Source organism: Rutilus rutilus (assembly GCF_951802725.1).
Source record: "Rutilus rutilus genome assembly, chromosome: 10".
NCBI lineage: Eukaryota > Metazoa > Chordata > Actinopteri > Cypriniformes > Leuciscidae > Rutilus > Rutilus rutilus.
Window position 1 is genome coordinate 27151187 of NC_140215.1, and position 14668 is coordinate 27165854.

Sequence of the window (14668 nt, forward strand, 5' to 3'; positions counted from 1 at the left end):
GCGTCCGATCCTCAGAACAGGCAGAAGAATCACAGAACAGGAACACAGGAACTCGCGTCCGATCCTCAGAACAGGCAGACGAATCACAGAACAGGAACACAGGAACTGGAGCGAGGAGAAAAGACTGTGAGCTGAGCCTGAGAACCTCCACAACCATCTGACAAAGACAAGACGAGGTGACAAACAATATATAGGACAATCTCATTCAAAACAGCTGGCGCTGATCAGCTCATCAGCGATAACGAGCCGTGCCCATTCATACAACACGCACTCACATAGCGAGGGCGAGTCAATGAATCCATGAATCGTGACACACTAGAATTACTAATCGATAATGAATCTGAATTCACAGGGTCCCGAGGACGCTCTGGTTTACCCGGTCCTATTGGAATGGCCGGCCGCAGTGTCAATGTTGGCTACCTGCTGGTGAAGCACAGTCAGTCGGAGCAGATCCCCATGTGCCCTGTGGGCATGTCCAAGTTATGGGATGGTTATAGCCTTCTATACTTTGAGGGACAGGAGAAGGCCCACAACCAAGACCTGGGTGAGTGCAGATGACAAAGTAATAAAATCAATAACAAGATGTTGAGTCATTGCATGTCTGACACCACCATCATTTGTACAGCTTTAGATCCAGAATATGAATGTTGAATTACATAGTGTTCGCTTATGAAATTGAATGTGCATTTTCTACAGTATCTGCATTTACATGGACCCTAATATTAGTTTGTAATCGGACTAGTAGCACAGTCAGAATGAAAAAGTCATATTTAACAGCGTCAATCAAAATGAATTGGCCAAATGCGGAATGGATTGTAAGGGTTAGTTTAAACATGTTCTAATCGTTGTGATAGGACATGTATCAACTTGAAAACCGAAACTGGCAAACGTAGAAATGGCGTAATGATGCATGATGCATGGAATGTAACTATACTTTGTGATTCTCTGAAAGCTTTAAAATGCCTCACAGGTCTCTGTTTTGTTTTCCAGGTCTAGCCGGCTCGTGTCTCCCCCGTTTTAACACCATGCCCTTCCTGTACTGCAATCCGGGAGACATATGCTACTATGCCAGCCGCAATGACAAATCCTATTGGCTGTCCACAACCGCACCAATTCCCATGATGCCCGTGGAGGAGGCCGAGATAAAACCATACATCAGCCGCTGTTCCGTGTGTGAAGCTCCAACTGTGGCCATCGCCATACACAGCCAAGATATAACTATCCCACAATGCCCAATAGGCTGGAGAAGTCTCTGGATTGGCTATTCCTTCCTTATGGTGAGACTTCAGTTCAAAATTGTTACACTTTCATCATTGAAACGTGTTTGCCAAGACCTCTAACTGGTTCTGTCACACTCACACAGCACACGGCAGCTGGAGATGAAGGTGGCGGTCAGTCTCTGGTGTCTCCGGGCTCTTGTCTCGAAGATTTCCGCACCACTCCCTTCATCGAGTGTAACGGGGCCAAAGGTACATGTCACTACTTCGTCAACAAGCAGAGTTTCTGGTTGACCTCTATCGATCAGTCCTTCCAGAGTTCCCCGGTCTCCGAGACACTTAAAGCCGGTCAGCTCCTGTCACGCATCAGCCGCTGCCAAGTGTGTATGAAGAACCTGTGACCTATAACCTATGAGCTTTGACACTATTGCAGCAGCATTACAAGTAACACCTGCAGAATTCAGAATTCTTCATTCCAAATTGCAATCGGATGTCAATGTTGCAAGTTAGGCTTTTGAAATTGCTTCAAGTATTTAATGCATCACATATGACATGCCCTCGGATTCACTCTTCATCACTACTGTGTGCCTTATGACCGAAGATATGTATGTGTCCATGATGAGAAGTGAAGCAAGAGATGCATGAAAGCATAGCTATGATATTTCTCTGTATTATTTACTTTTCTATGTATGAAATGGTGCTTAGTTTTCTAACTTATTACCTCAGCATTATCAAACCTGAATCTCTTGTTATTAATACATACAGCTGAACCAAAGAAGCCCATGCTTATGCACCTCTCTGCCCTTTCGTGTTATGTGAATCAAGAACCGGTTCTTATTCAGAACTGGTTCCATTGTTTTAAAAGGCATTATCTATTGATACTTAAAGGGATAGTTCACTTTGAAATTAGATGTTGGTATGTTTTAGCTTACCTCAAGGGCATCCAAGATGTAGGTGTCTTTGTTTCCGCTGTAGTTTCAATTTTGATATTTTTAGGTCAAACCGTTCTTGTCTGTCAGTCATATAATGCAGGTCGATGGTCACCACCTCAAAGAGCATGCACAGAGAAGTCCAAATTAAACAATTCCCCATCGTAAGTACACATTGATGGCCTAAGACACGAAACGAGCGGTTTGTGTGAGAAAACGAACAGTATTTATATAGTTTTTACCTCTTGTACACAACCATGTCCAAGTGATCTGAGGGCGCGCGTTCTGTGCATGCTCTTTGAGGTGGTGACCATCGACCTGCATTATATGACTGACAGACAAGAACGGTTTGACCTAAAAATATCAAAATTGAAACTACTGCGGAAACAAAGACACCTACATCTTGGATGCCCTTGAGGTAAGCTAAAACATATCAAAAATTAATTTCAAAGTGAACTATCCCTTTAATGCAAATAGCCGACATTGTCAGCAAAGGCTATTTATCCTTAGTACAAATAGCATATGACTTCTATTTGCACTTAGTGTGAAAAGCATCTATTGCAGTTTGTTGCTGTTCACACTTGGTGTAAACAGAATCTACTTTATGTTACACTTAGGCTACATTCACACTGCAAGCCTTAGTACTCAATTCTGATTTATTGCTCAGATTAGAATTGTTTTGCCTTTTTGGCTGTTCACGTTATTCACGTACTTCCAAAGAACTAAAAAAACCAAATAACTACCGGTATGTGAAATCTGTGGAGTGACTTCAGGCTGAGGTCGCATTGCAAAACAAACAATCTGTATCTGTTTTAGGCCCACACATGGAAGTGGCCAAAATCAGAATCGAAAAGATCAGATCCCATGTGGTATACTATGCGATGAACAAACAAACAAAAAACAGATCTGAGTCACATCAGATAGCTCAAAAAATTTCATGTGATTTTTTTTTTTTGCCATTCAAACTTGCTGTATATGATCGGATTCCAAACGGATATGCACAAAAATCGGATTTGGAGTCTGAAGGAAAACGTAGCATTAGCGTAAATAGCATCTGCCATTTCTTTCACTGCCTTTTAAAAATACTGGAACCCAGTGATTTCAGTTAAAGTTCCCCTGTGGTGAAAATCAACCTTTTAATGTTGTTTATGTCTATGTGGTGTTATTAATATGCTTTGTCAAACCATGTGCAAATTAATAAGTCAACACCATTGCTGAGTATTTTCTCCTTAAAACTGCAGTGAACCAAAGACAGTCTCGAAAACACGGTTTGAAATCGCTGGTGTTTCTGACATCACAAACTACCTTGTAACCAATCACGCCAACGTGTGATCGTCAATGAGTGGATCTCTGAGCTGGTGTGAGTGAGTGGAGGCGGGGATAATTTGCATATTCATAGAACTGCGCATACTAAATGAGGCAAGGGTGCAGAGTTACATTCTAACTATTTTAAGGCATGAAGAATTTTTTTTCAAAGGAAAAAACTTTAAATATGTCATTTTGATGATCAAAGATTAGTTTTAAAGGATACAATTATTGACTACAGGGGGACTTTAATGGCTTTTGACCATCTGAATTTAACAACAACTGATAGCAAAGTTGCAAAATACAATTTGAATTAAATACAGTTCATTTTTAGATTGTTGTTTTGTTCTATTGGAATCTGAAAGGATCTAATCATTTGACAACATGATTTCTGAGAATAGTGATGGCAATCAAAATTTCAATACGAACGTACCCTCTTCTTTAAAATTACTAAAATAATTATTAACAGAACCAGTGAGGAACTAACTGAATCAGAATCTGAACCAGAATAATTTAATTACACATGATCATTAAGGCTCAATGACACAATACTTCACCACAAGGCCGCCTAAACACAGTGCTATCTGCTATTTTTAATCATTATACAAATATAATTTCACCAGACTTACACTAACACCATCTTCTGATGCCTGTATATTATTTTTGCTTTGTGTTTGTTTATGTAATGAACAGCTTTGAATCATCACTCTTGGATATGTATTTTTTTTAGCATGAACCCTTTATCATCTAATGTTGTCACACACTATTCATTGGGTATTTTATTTCATAAAAGGTCATAAACTTTGAGACTTGAAGCTTTTTACTAGAATTGTGTCCAGTCAAGAGGCTCATTCTGGTTTGTTTGTTTGAACCCTTTGTTGGTTACACCAATTGCACTGATTTCTCTGAGGTTTACATGACACATCTTCAGGTCATTAGAAGACTGTAGTTCAATCTTTGTCCCACTTCCACATAAATGCACAAACAGGCTATATTCTCCATTGAGTCTGTAAACAATGGCTAATGTGGGTCACCTAAAAGTTTTGGACTTTGAGCAGGTTTGCCCATTTTCAGTGCACATTGCACAAGTATTATTGTCCTGAAGCCCATAAACCACTAACATGTATTTGATACCAGTAAAGAGAACCAAATAAGATTATAATTCAGAATATTTGCATTGAGAATGTCACTGCTATTTTTTTTTAAACAAATGTACTTTCAATGTAATTATGTGGAATATTTGAAAACATTGTTTTTGAATCATAGTGTTATTAAATAAAACAACAATAAATGCTTTTTTTTGTTACATTTGTGTCATCTCTCATTTGAATGATATCTGAACAAGATCTACCTTTTAGAAAGTATGAAGTTATGCATTTATAAAGCACCTTATATAGGGCCCACATCAATTCTTGTCAAATAAAAGTAATTGAAGACCACTTTCTGTCCATTTCAAACATATGCTGTTCTTTTGAACTTTCTATTCATCAAAGAATTCTAAAGAAATGTAACATGGTTTCTACAAAAATATGAAGCAGCACAACTGTTGATTATACATTGATTATAATGTTTCTTGAGCAGCGAATCAGCATATTACCAGCATTTTGAATGACAGTGTACTTCGTGAAGCTTTCTCACTAACCACACACTAACCCATTTATTCCAAGATTTAAGAATTTTTATTTTTCTCATATTAGAATTAGTGAGGCAGTATCAGAAAATGTTCATAGAATTTTTACAAAATATAGTGTAGATATGATTTCAATAAAGAAAGATCATGACCATTCCATTCCATTAATGCAAAGAACAACAAAGAAAGTAAAAACTATTTCACAAAATGAAAACAAAGACTATTCAGCAAGATCAAGTTATTCTATCTTTTAATTCCTCCCCCCCCCCAAAAAAGTGTAATACTGCTCTGGAGTAAAATAAAAAAATCAGCACATAGCAGTAGTTCAAATAAACTCTAGTTTAAGTTTAGTGGCGGTATGATTTATATCCATTTCCTTCTTTGGCACTGATTGACAACACAATCCCACAATCCTCACGCCTCCTATGTTTGCTTGGCTCTAGGCACAACATCCTGCTTTAGTCCTTTTCACCTCCATTGGCGTCTCCAGGTCCACAGTGGAACTCTCTCCTTCGCTCCGTTTCTTCAGAATGGAGGGCAGAACCAGATCGAAGAGGGTTTCGAACAAAACGTCCACATTGTAACCCGTTTTAGCACTCGTCTCAAAGCACACGGTCTCGGCAGGCAGGCAGTCCTTCTCCTCCAGGCCTTTGTAGCGCAGCACGCGGGCGTACAGAGCGACGGCGTCCTCTCTGCTCACCTGTTTGTGCTGGAGCGGAGTGCCGGGAGGAGTCGGACACGTGACCTCGGGCTGGGCTTCGTCCCCTCGCTCGCTCTCTGTGTCTGGCCCATGAGCAAGAGTGTCGGTGAGGTCTGCTTTGTTACCCACTATGGCGAATATGCAGTCAGTGTTGGCGGTGTCGGTCAGGGATAGGAAGCGGTTCTCCAGCTCTGCCAGGCTCTGCCAGTTGGTAACGTCATAGGTGAGAATGACTGCAGCCGCGCCACGGCAGTACATGGATCCCAGGCCGTGGAACTGCTCTCGACCTGCACAGCACAAACGTCACGATCAGTATTCATTTGGAGAATTTACACTTACCTGAGTACTATTTAAACGGAATACTTGTACATTACTTTTCTAAGACAAACCTGTTTGGTTCGATTAAAACGAACCCTGGTGCGATTGCTCAGTTAGTGCGGTTCATTTGAATAAGTGTGAACGCCGCCCTGGTGCGCACCAAACAAGTGGACCAAGATGGGTCTCGGTCCACTTCCAAATGAACTCTGGTGTGGTTCGAATGATATATGAACGCAACACAGACCAAAAAAGGGCCATGATGTCACAAGACGCGCCTCTAAAAAGGACAGAATGCTCAAGCATACCTGTTTTTTTCTCATCATAGTCACAATATTGCCCATCACATTTCAGTACAGGCATCAGAACCGCGTCTCCTAGCAGCAGATCTGTGTTTGTGTGTGTGACGGAGGGATTCCTGCCGCTGTTTTGACTCCTTTACACATTTATAAGCTCTTCACGAGTTCGCAGCTGGTCGGAATACCATCATATGTAGGATACGCACATACAACGAGCGCATTTATCCTAGCACACAGCATAGTTTTGGATGTTCTGTCAGTTGCGTCTCGAAATATATACATGATAAAAGCCGACCAATCGGGTTGTGAACATATCCCTTTGCCTTTAGGTTTGGTATCTTTAGGTTCGGTTTTAAAATGCTAATGAGAATGCTAAGCGGAATGTTTAGTCCGGACCAAATAAACCAAGCGAACCAAACTACGAGTGCGAACACATCTTAAGTCAGTTCATTAAATTTCATCACTGCTAGATATTCCAAGGTCAACTGAAAGTGGTATTATTGGAAAGTGGAAGCGTTTAGGAACAGCAGCAACTCTGCCATGAAACACAAGACCACATAAAGTCATAGAGCGTACGGTACACTGAGTGCTGAAGAGCACGGTGCGTAAAAATCGCCTACGCTCTGCTGATTCCATCGCTGAAGAGTTCCAAACACTGGCATTAATATCAGCACAAAAACTGTGCGGCGGGAGCTTCATGGAATGGGTTTCCATGGTCGGGCAGCAGCATGCAAGCCTCACATCACCAAGTACAATGCTAAGCAGTCGGATGGAGTGGTTAAAGCACGCCGCCACTGGACTCGACTGGAGTGACGAATCACGCTTCTGTATTCTGGCGAATTTGGGTTTGACAGAAACCAGTTGAACATGACCTGTCTGACTGCATTGTGCCTACTGTGAAATTTGGTGGAGGAGGGACAATGGTGTGGGGCTGTTTTTCAGGCTATGTCCCTTACTTCCAGTGAAGGGAAATCTTAATGCTTCAGCGCACCAAGACTTATTGGACAATGCTATGCTTACATAGCCTGGGAAAACCCAGACAACTTCCGGCAAATTTAGATTTGCTCTGCAAGTAGTCTGGCAAAGAGCTCATTCAAGCCCATTTCTAATCCGTCGACATCGCGGCACCATTCAGAAACGTTGAGGCGGGCTTTACACGATGACGATCGCTCTGATTGGTTTTAGGTCTATCCAATTGCGCCCAGAGGCATTTGAGCGACGTCCGTTGGTGAAGCGCACTGGTTTTAAATGCATTATTATATTCAAATTGCAAACACATGAGGACAGTCTCCATGAAAGACCCACTGGGAGATGAACGTGCTACTACATTTCTCTCCGAAACGGTAGGAAATTAAATTAGATTTAATAGAGGATTTTAACTGTGACAAGATGATTGACAGGGCAGTTTACGTGACAGGATGCACGCGACAGATCCGTCCGATAAAGATGACGAAGTAGTATGTCCCAAAGCTTGCCTACTTTTTTGCTACACATTCAAAAGTAAATACCTTTTCTTCACAAAAAGAGTACATACTTTTAACTTAGGCGAATTGGGACGCAGCATATGGCTTTACACGATGACGATCGCTCTGATTGGTTTTAGGTCTATCCAATTGCGCCCAGAGGCATTTGAGCGACGTCCGTTGGTGACGCGCCTTTGGAAATGAGTTATTAATGAAGCTTTGCCAGACCATAACTCAGTTGAGAATGGTCTGGTTTTAACCAGGCTAATGCTTACAGCTTTGTGGGAACAGTTTTGGAAAGGCCCTTTTCTATTCCAGCATGACAGTGCCCTAGTGCACAAACCAGGGTCTATAAAGACATGGTTTGGATGAGATTTGTGTGAACAATGAAATCCATTAGAGTGAGTGTAAAATGTATTTGGCCACAACTAGGTCATTTGGCCACAAAAATGGAAATGTTTCATTAGTCACAACAACACAAAGGTAACGGTTAGGTTACAGTTTTCCAGACATTGGTTTGAGTTTAACTAAATATGGTGTATATTTGAGACTTACAAAGTAAAACATATTAAACATTAAATAAAAAGTTTGTGCATTACAGATACAGTTAGAAAGGGTCATTTTCTCTGTACGTTTTACAACCCTACTGATGAGGATTCAACGGTACAAAGGTCAACAGAATTAAACACAAGTACCCTGAATAGTTCTGAGGGGCCAAATCTACTTAAGCCGCGTTTCCACCACAGGAACTTTCCCCAGGAACTAGGAACTTTGGGCTGGTACTCGATGTGTTTACACCGCAGGAACCAGGGTCTAAATGAAGTTCCGGGTAAATATTTCCCCCTCCGATAGTCCCTGCTCACGAGGTAGTACTTTTTCAAAGTTCAGGAACTTTCAGGGGTGGGACTTGTGCGCTGCACAAGCTGATTGGTTGTGTTCACGCCGCATTTTGGTTGGATGACTCCACGCAGCATTTTCTTTATTTTTAACCTCCCTTTTAAAAAGTGGCTTCATGCAGTAAAGTTGTCTGTCTGCAAATATGGAATTTAATAAAAAAAAACTGGGGGACTGGCGACGAGTTTCAGGCTTTATTATTTGGGTATTTGTGGAAGAGGAAACTTTCTGCGCGTTCGTCACAGCCATCTCACGGCCAATGTCCGCAATAGCTGATAACATACAATTTTATATCTAACGTTAGCATTACGAGCTCTGAACACGCTTTATCAGTGCTCGTCTCTTTTATGCCACAGCTTTTAATATTAAGTCATTATGTTTACACATTGTCATCTATTGCAAGGCAAACCATGTTACAAATTTACTATAACAGGATTGAAATAGCGCATTGAGGTGTAACAAACAACTATTTACAAGACTGTCACTATTTATGATTGATAGACGGGGTTCAGGCTTTTTTTAAAGAGTATTTACGCAAAAGGAAATTTTTGCGCGTTATTCCCAGTCATCTCACAACGTACCTTGTCTTAATTTTATACGCATACAAGCTTTCTGAACACGCTTTAGTATCAGTGCTCGTCTATTTTGTTATGTTAATTACCTCGTTAGTAAACCAATAACTGCAACACAGTTTGAATCTCCTCCATACTTATAAATGTGGCGCTCAAAACTGATTACTGTCCGTCGCAGACTGGGAGGAGCAGTTGCGCGCAGTTTACCTACCCGGTACTTTAGACCGCGGTGTAAACGCAGAAAGCAACCGGTCTGGGGCAAAAAAAGGTTCCTGGGAAAAAAGTTCCTGGGACAAATTGTTCCGGGTAATTTCGGTGGAAAAGCGGCTTTAGTTAGAGAAGTAAAAAGTTACAGACTGGGGGTAAAAATATCACTTTCTATTTCTCTTTTCACTTTCTCCTTTAAAAAAAGAAAGACAAATGTTGTCAGTCATGATACTGTAGAAATACAAGAGCTTATTGTTGTAAAAATATGTAGTGGTCTTACACTAGGCTTCTACTGTCTGTGTCTGAGGGATGTGAGAGAAAGCTTTGTTCCTTATTCTTGTGCAGCAAAAATGTGTAAAATAATAGACCTCTAATGCAAATTAAGCGTCTAATACTTATAAGCATGGCTCATTTTAATTTTTAAAATACTTGCATGCCACCAAATAAAGTTCAAAGTTAAAATCATAAGAAATTCAATTTACATTCGTATTTGAGATAAAATGTTCATCGTAGGGATGATCCTGCATGATTTTTTTTTTTTTGGTTATCATGATCGGCCAGTACTTATCCCGATCATTCAAGCTTTATATAAGTGATGTGTAAGCTCTCCCTTGACTGTCACGGGTAACCTTTTTTTTTTTCCTGATAAAGTAATACCACAGATGTTGCCTTGGTTATATTATTTACAGTAATGTTGTAGGCCTATATTATTTTAATTGACAATCAAATAAATAAGCACAACAAATATTCATTTTACAATAGGCCTTTAAAAACAGTTTCCGCAAAACACTATCCATATAAGGATGCTTCGGCTTATCAAAGAGCCTAGAAGACTTTAAACAGTAATTTGTTTTTATTTATTTATGAATATTATGAATGACTCCTCTTGGCACCGGCCCTGGCTCCATCCAGAGACAGCGCAAAGAAACCGATGGAGTTCATTCAATAATACACTTAAAAACGCTGATTCATTCATCAATGAAACAAGGTGTTGAAATTAATTGAACTTTGAGCACCACTTTAAGGCTCAATCGTTGTGTAACGCGTCACCATAACGCTGAAGCGTCACATTGATTCAATGCATTGAACCGCGTTGACGGATGGAAAATCCCCTTAAACGTTGAAAGGATACTTCGACAAAGATATCGCGTTCATCCTCTGACAACTGATGGCAAACTGATTTTTTTTACAAATATATGACCTGACCTGATGAAGGACAGATGCAGGTAAACACACTGCATTGTGTGTGTGAGTGTGTGTGAGAAAGTGTGTGGAGGAGGCGCTGCCTCAGACACCGAGAGCAGATGACCAAAAGATTTTCTTCTGAAAATGTGTATGAAAGCTCTGTTATGTATCCCCCATGTCTGTTGGTTGTTAAATGTTTTTTGTATATTTCTTGAAATGTTATAAAAAAAAAAGTTTGATGTCATCAAGTGTTTTACGTCATCAAATTGGTATAGGTTTGTGAGATTGGCCAAATTTAGTGACTATGCTATGCCGATCGAATCATAGGTTGCATCCAAAAATTGCATACTTCCCTACAATATAGTAGGCAAAAAACAGAATAAGTAGCCTATGTCCAAATTCACAGTACTCATAAAAGAGTAAGCTAAAAGTACCAGGATGACCTATTTCTTTCAGTGAGATTCTGAAGTGTGCATATGATGGACACCTCACCATCCCATGATGCCACGGGAGAGGATTTATGACTGGCAGTGAAGCGACATAACTGAGGCTGGTACTGTCACGTGATAATGACAACATGCCATGGTGAATGTAGTATGTCCAGATTACAGTAACATGCTTTTTTTTAGCAGTTATGAAGTAATTACTTATTGAAAATAAGTACCTACTCAAGAGAGTATGCGATTTCAATCAAATGTGGTTATCGGCTGATAATGATCTGCGGCCGATCGATTGGAGCATCCTTAGTTCATTGTACATTCAAATTTTGCATACTGTAACTTTAACAACTCAAAACTCCCTCCCCAGTGAAACTAAGCTTGCGCAACATCGAGATGTCATAAAGATGAATACATTTAACATTGGGATTTATTCATGGTGTAAAATGTATTACTCCATACTTTCCCTGAATTCAAACCCATGAACTTGGCGTTGCTAGCATTATGCTCTGCTGTATGAGCTTCAGAAGCACCAACAATATCCACTCAGACATGGTGCGGTAATACAGAGAAAGTACAAAAAAAAAAAAATACATCTCGCAATTCTAACTTTTTTTTACATAAAAAATTGTGGAGATGTAAACTTGCAATTGCAGGGAAAAAAGTCAAAATTGTGAGATAAAAAGTTGCAATTACTTTTTTTATTTTATATTCTGTGGCAGGAAACAAACTTCTATAGACTACTTAGATAAAATGCATATAAATATCAGTTGCCACTCTATTTCTCCCAACAAAATATAGTGTCACAATGACCTAACAATACAAAAAAAAAAAAAAAAACTATTATACTAAAAGGGCTTTTACTTAGTAAAAATGAGATCAGATCAGTCAGAGGGCAGAAGCAATGCTTTGATCATGCAGGTAATTTAGAGGCCTTAGAAATTAATGTATCAAATATGATATAATAGGCTTTAAATCTTGGAACATGACAATTAAATAATTGTAAAAATATATGACAAACTGTAATTTTGCTCACATGATGATCTGCATGCTTTCCTGGAAATCCAGGTTATTTTTTTCCATTAAACATAAATAGAGCCACACTCCCACATATAGAAAAAAAACTGAGAAATGTACAGCTACATGGTGAATGTCTTTTGTCCCTCCCTCCTACACCCCCACCCCTGAGAAACAACTGTGTGACCAGTGAAACCTTTAGTTTCCACACACCACACACACACCCTCATCTGACTAGCACACAAGCATGTGACTTATTGCCAGATAAGAGACTGCAAACAACAGTACACCGGGTCATCTGTCATCTGAACAGAATAAAATTCCACAGGAAATGACATAGGCTACTTTCTACATTAGATAGCCTAGATAGAGATAGATTGACCCTTTCAAACATTGACCAAGGCATTTAGGCATTTACTCATTTACATACAAATCAGGTGAAATATGCAGAAGTAAACAATCACGGTCTCCATATTACATTCTAAATATAAATAAAATAGGCAAGAATATATATATATATTATTATTATTTTTCTGTAAATTTTGAAGTGGGTCAAGTTCTATGAACTTCACGCATGACAGGGTCAGTTGTTAAATATCTGAATGAGGAACAAAAAGTGCTGACATTTACGAAAAAAAAGGCCATTACCATCACTGTGAGAAAGCATTTCTGAGCTCTTAAATCAGGATTTAACAAATGCCAACAAATAAAGCAGAAACTCACATAAAAATGTTATAACAAAACAAAATATGATTGAAATAACTCTCACCTGACACTATAGGAGTGTGTTTATTTAGCCTAGTTAAAAGTTCAGCTGACGGTTGGTATTCTTTTAAAAGACACACAGCTTTTACGAAACACACTGTGATAACGTGTTTATGTATTTTGAGCTCTGTTTTACTAAATAAAGAGTAGAAGTAGCCAACCTGCAGTGTCCCATATGGATATGTTGTAGGGTCCCCACTGTTTGAGGAAGAACGCCCCTCCGACGGTGCTTATAGTGTCCTTAAATTTCCTCTCCGTGTATCTGTGGAGGAGAGAAGTCTTTCCTACGTTCATGTCCCCCAGAATGACGACTTTCACGTCTGGTTTCTTGGTCCTTGAGGCTTGAGGCATGTCTCCAAACACATGCCACTCATGCACACCAAACTCTTACAGGTAAAACCTCAACATAAACAATTCAGAGGACGGGCTTTCGCACCATGCGTTTTAAAGTGCATGATCTTATTACGTCCTCCGTATTAAGCTTGGCGAAATAAATCCCATTTGTGTGGGTTAAGTCCAAAAAAAAAAAAAAAAAGATTTTACAGAAAATTAGTAACGACGCCGATTTTCTAACTAAAGAACTTTCAAGTTGGGTTCAGCGGTAAAGCTGTGCTGTCCAATTCGTCAACGAATCATTCTTTTGAGTCAAGATTCGTTCAAGAATCTGATTGAATCAGTCCGAGTGCTTCTCGTGCCAAAAACTATAGCTCCCTATTTAAATGATTTTTTTGTTATTGTTTGATGTAAATGCGTATGGTGTTTTTATAATTGTATAATATATATATATATATATATATATATATAATAAAACATAATCAAATCTTAATAATCATATGTCTACATTAGCTTTACATTTTTGAGCATTTTTTACAACAATAGCCAGGTGGTATATAAAGACATACGAAATACAACAAAATAAAATAAATATATACAAAGAATAAAATCATCAAATGATATTCCTAACATTTTAGAGCATGCTTGGATCAGGGGACCATGTGATAACATCCTGGTTTAAGGGATTATTCATCCAAAAATGAAAATTCTGTCATTAATTAGCCTACTCACCCTCATGTCGTCAACCCGTAAGACTTTCGTTCATCTTCTGAACACAAATGAAGATATTTTTTATCAAATCTGAGAGATTTCTGTCCCTCCGTTGACAGCCTACGCAACTACCACTTTGACGTAAAACTAATACATTTCAATTGAGCGGTTAATCCAAATTTTCTGAAGAGACTCGATCGCTTTATATGATGAACAGATTTAATTAAGGGCTTTTATTCACATAAACATTGATCAGTGAACATAAACAGAAGCTCAACCAAACCTGCATGACGAACAAGAACAAACCTCTTGCTGAAGCTCAAACGTGCTGCTTATCACGAGGATGAACCTCAATGGTTCTTGTTGAAACACAAACGTGGTGCGTAACACGAGAATGAACCTCAATGGTTCTTACTAAAGCTCAAACGTGCAGCATAACACACGAGAATGAACCTCATTAGTTCTTGCTGAAGCTCAAACATGCTGCGTAACACACGAGAATGAACCTCATTGGTTAATTGACTAAACCGCCCAATTCATATCGGTTAGTTTTACGATTTATGAACTTTTTGAAGCATCAAAGTGGTAGTTGTGTAGCTGTCTGGGACAGAATTCTCAGATTTATTCAAAATGGTCTTCATTTGTGTTCTGAAGATGAACGAAAGTCGTCATGAGGGTGAGTAATTCTA

At 39.3% G+C, this 14668-nt stretch overlaps 2 protein-coding genes across 2 annotated transcripts in view; one reads left to right on the plus strand and one right to left on the minus strand.

The window, feature by feature from the left end:
* The window catches only part of col4a2 (collagen, type IV, alpha 2), a 135939-nt gene extending 133077 nt beyond the window's left edge, over positions 1 to 2862 (plus strand). The window contains exons 46-49 of the mRNA XM_084421070.1: positions 353 to 544; positions 991 to 1277; positions 1364 to 2082; positions 2599 to 2862. Coding sequence (XP_084277196.1) covers positions 353 to 544; positions 991 to 1277; positions 1364 to 1618 — 734 coding nt within the window. The 3' untranslated portion in view covers positions 1619 to 2082; positions 2599 to 2862. The remainder of the gene's footprint in view (positions 1 to 352; positions 545 to 990; positions 1278 to 1363; positions 2083 to 2598) is intronic.
* A 2245-nt stretch (positions 2863 to 5107) lies between these two features.
* On the minus strand, positions 5108 to 13624 carry rab20 (RAB20, member RAS oncogene family). The gene is made up of 2 exons (XM_084421083.1): positions 13097 to 13624; positions 5108 to 6068 (listed from the first exon to the last, which is right to left on the minus strand). Exons 1-2 carry the CDS (start codon positions 13284 to 13286, stop codon positions 5521 to 5523), a joined length of 738 nt encoding a protein of 245 aa, XP_084277209.1. The 5' UTR covers positions 13287 to 13624; the 3' UTR covers positions 5108 to 5520.
* Between the last annotated feature and the right edge of the window lie 1044 nt (positions 13625 to 14668).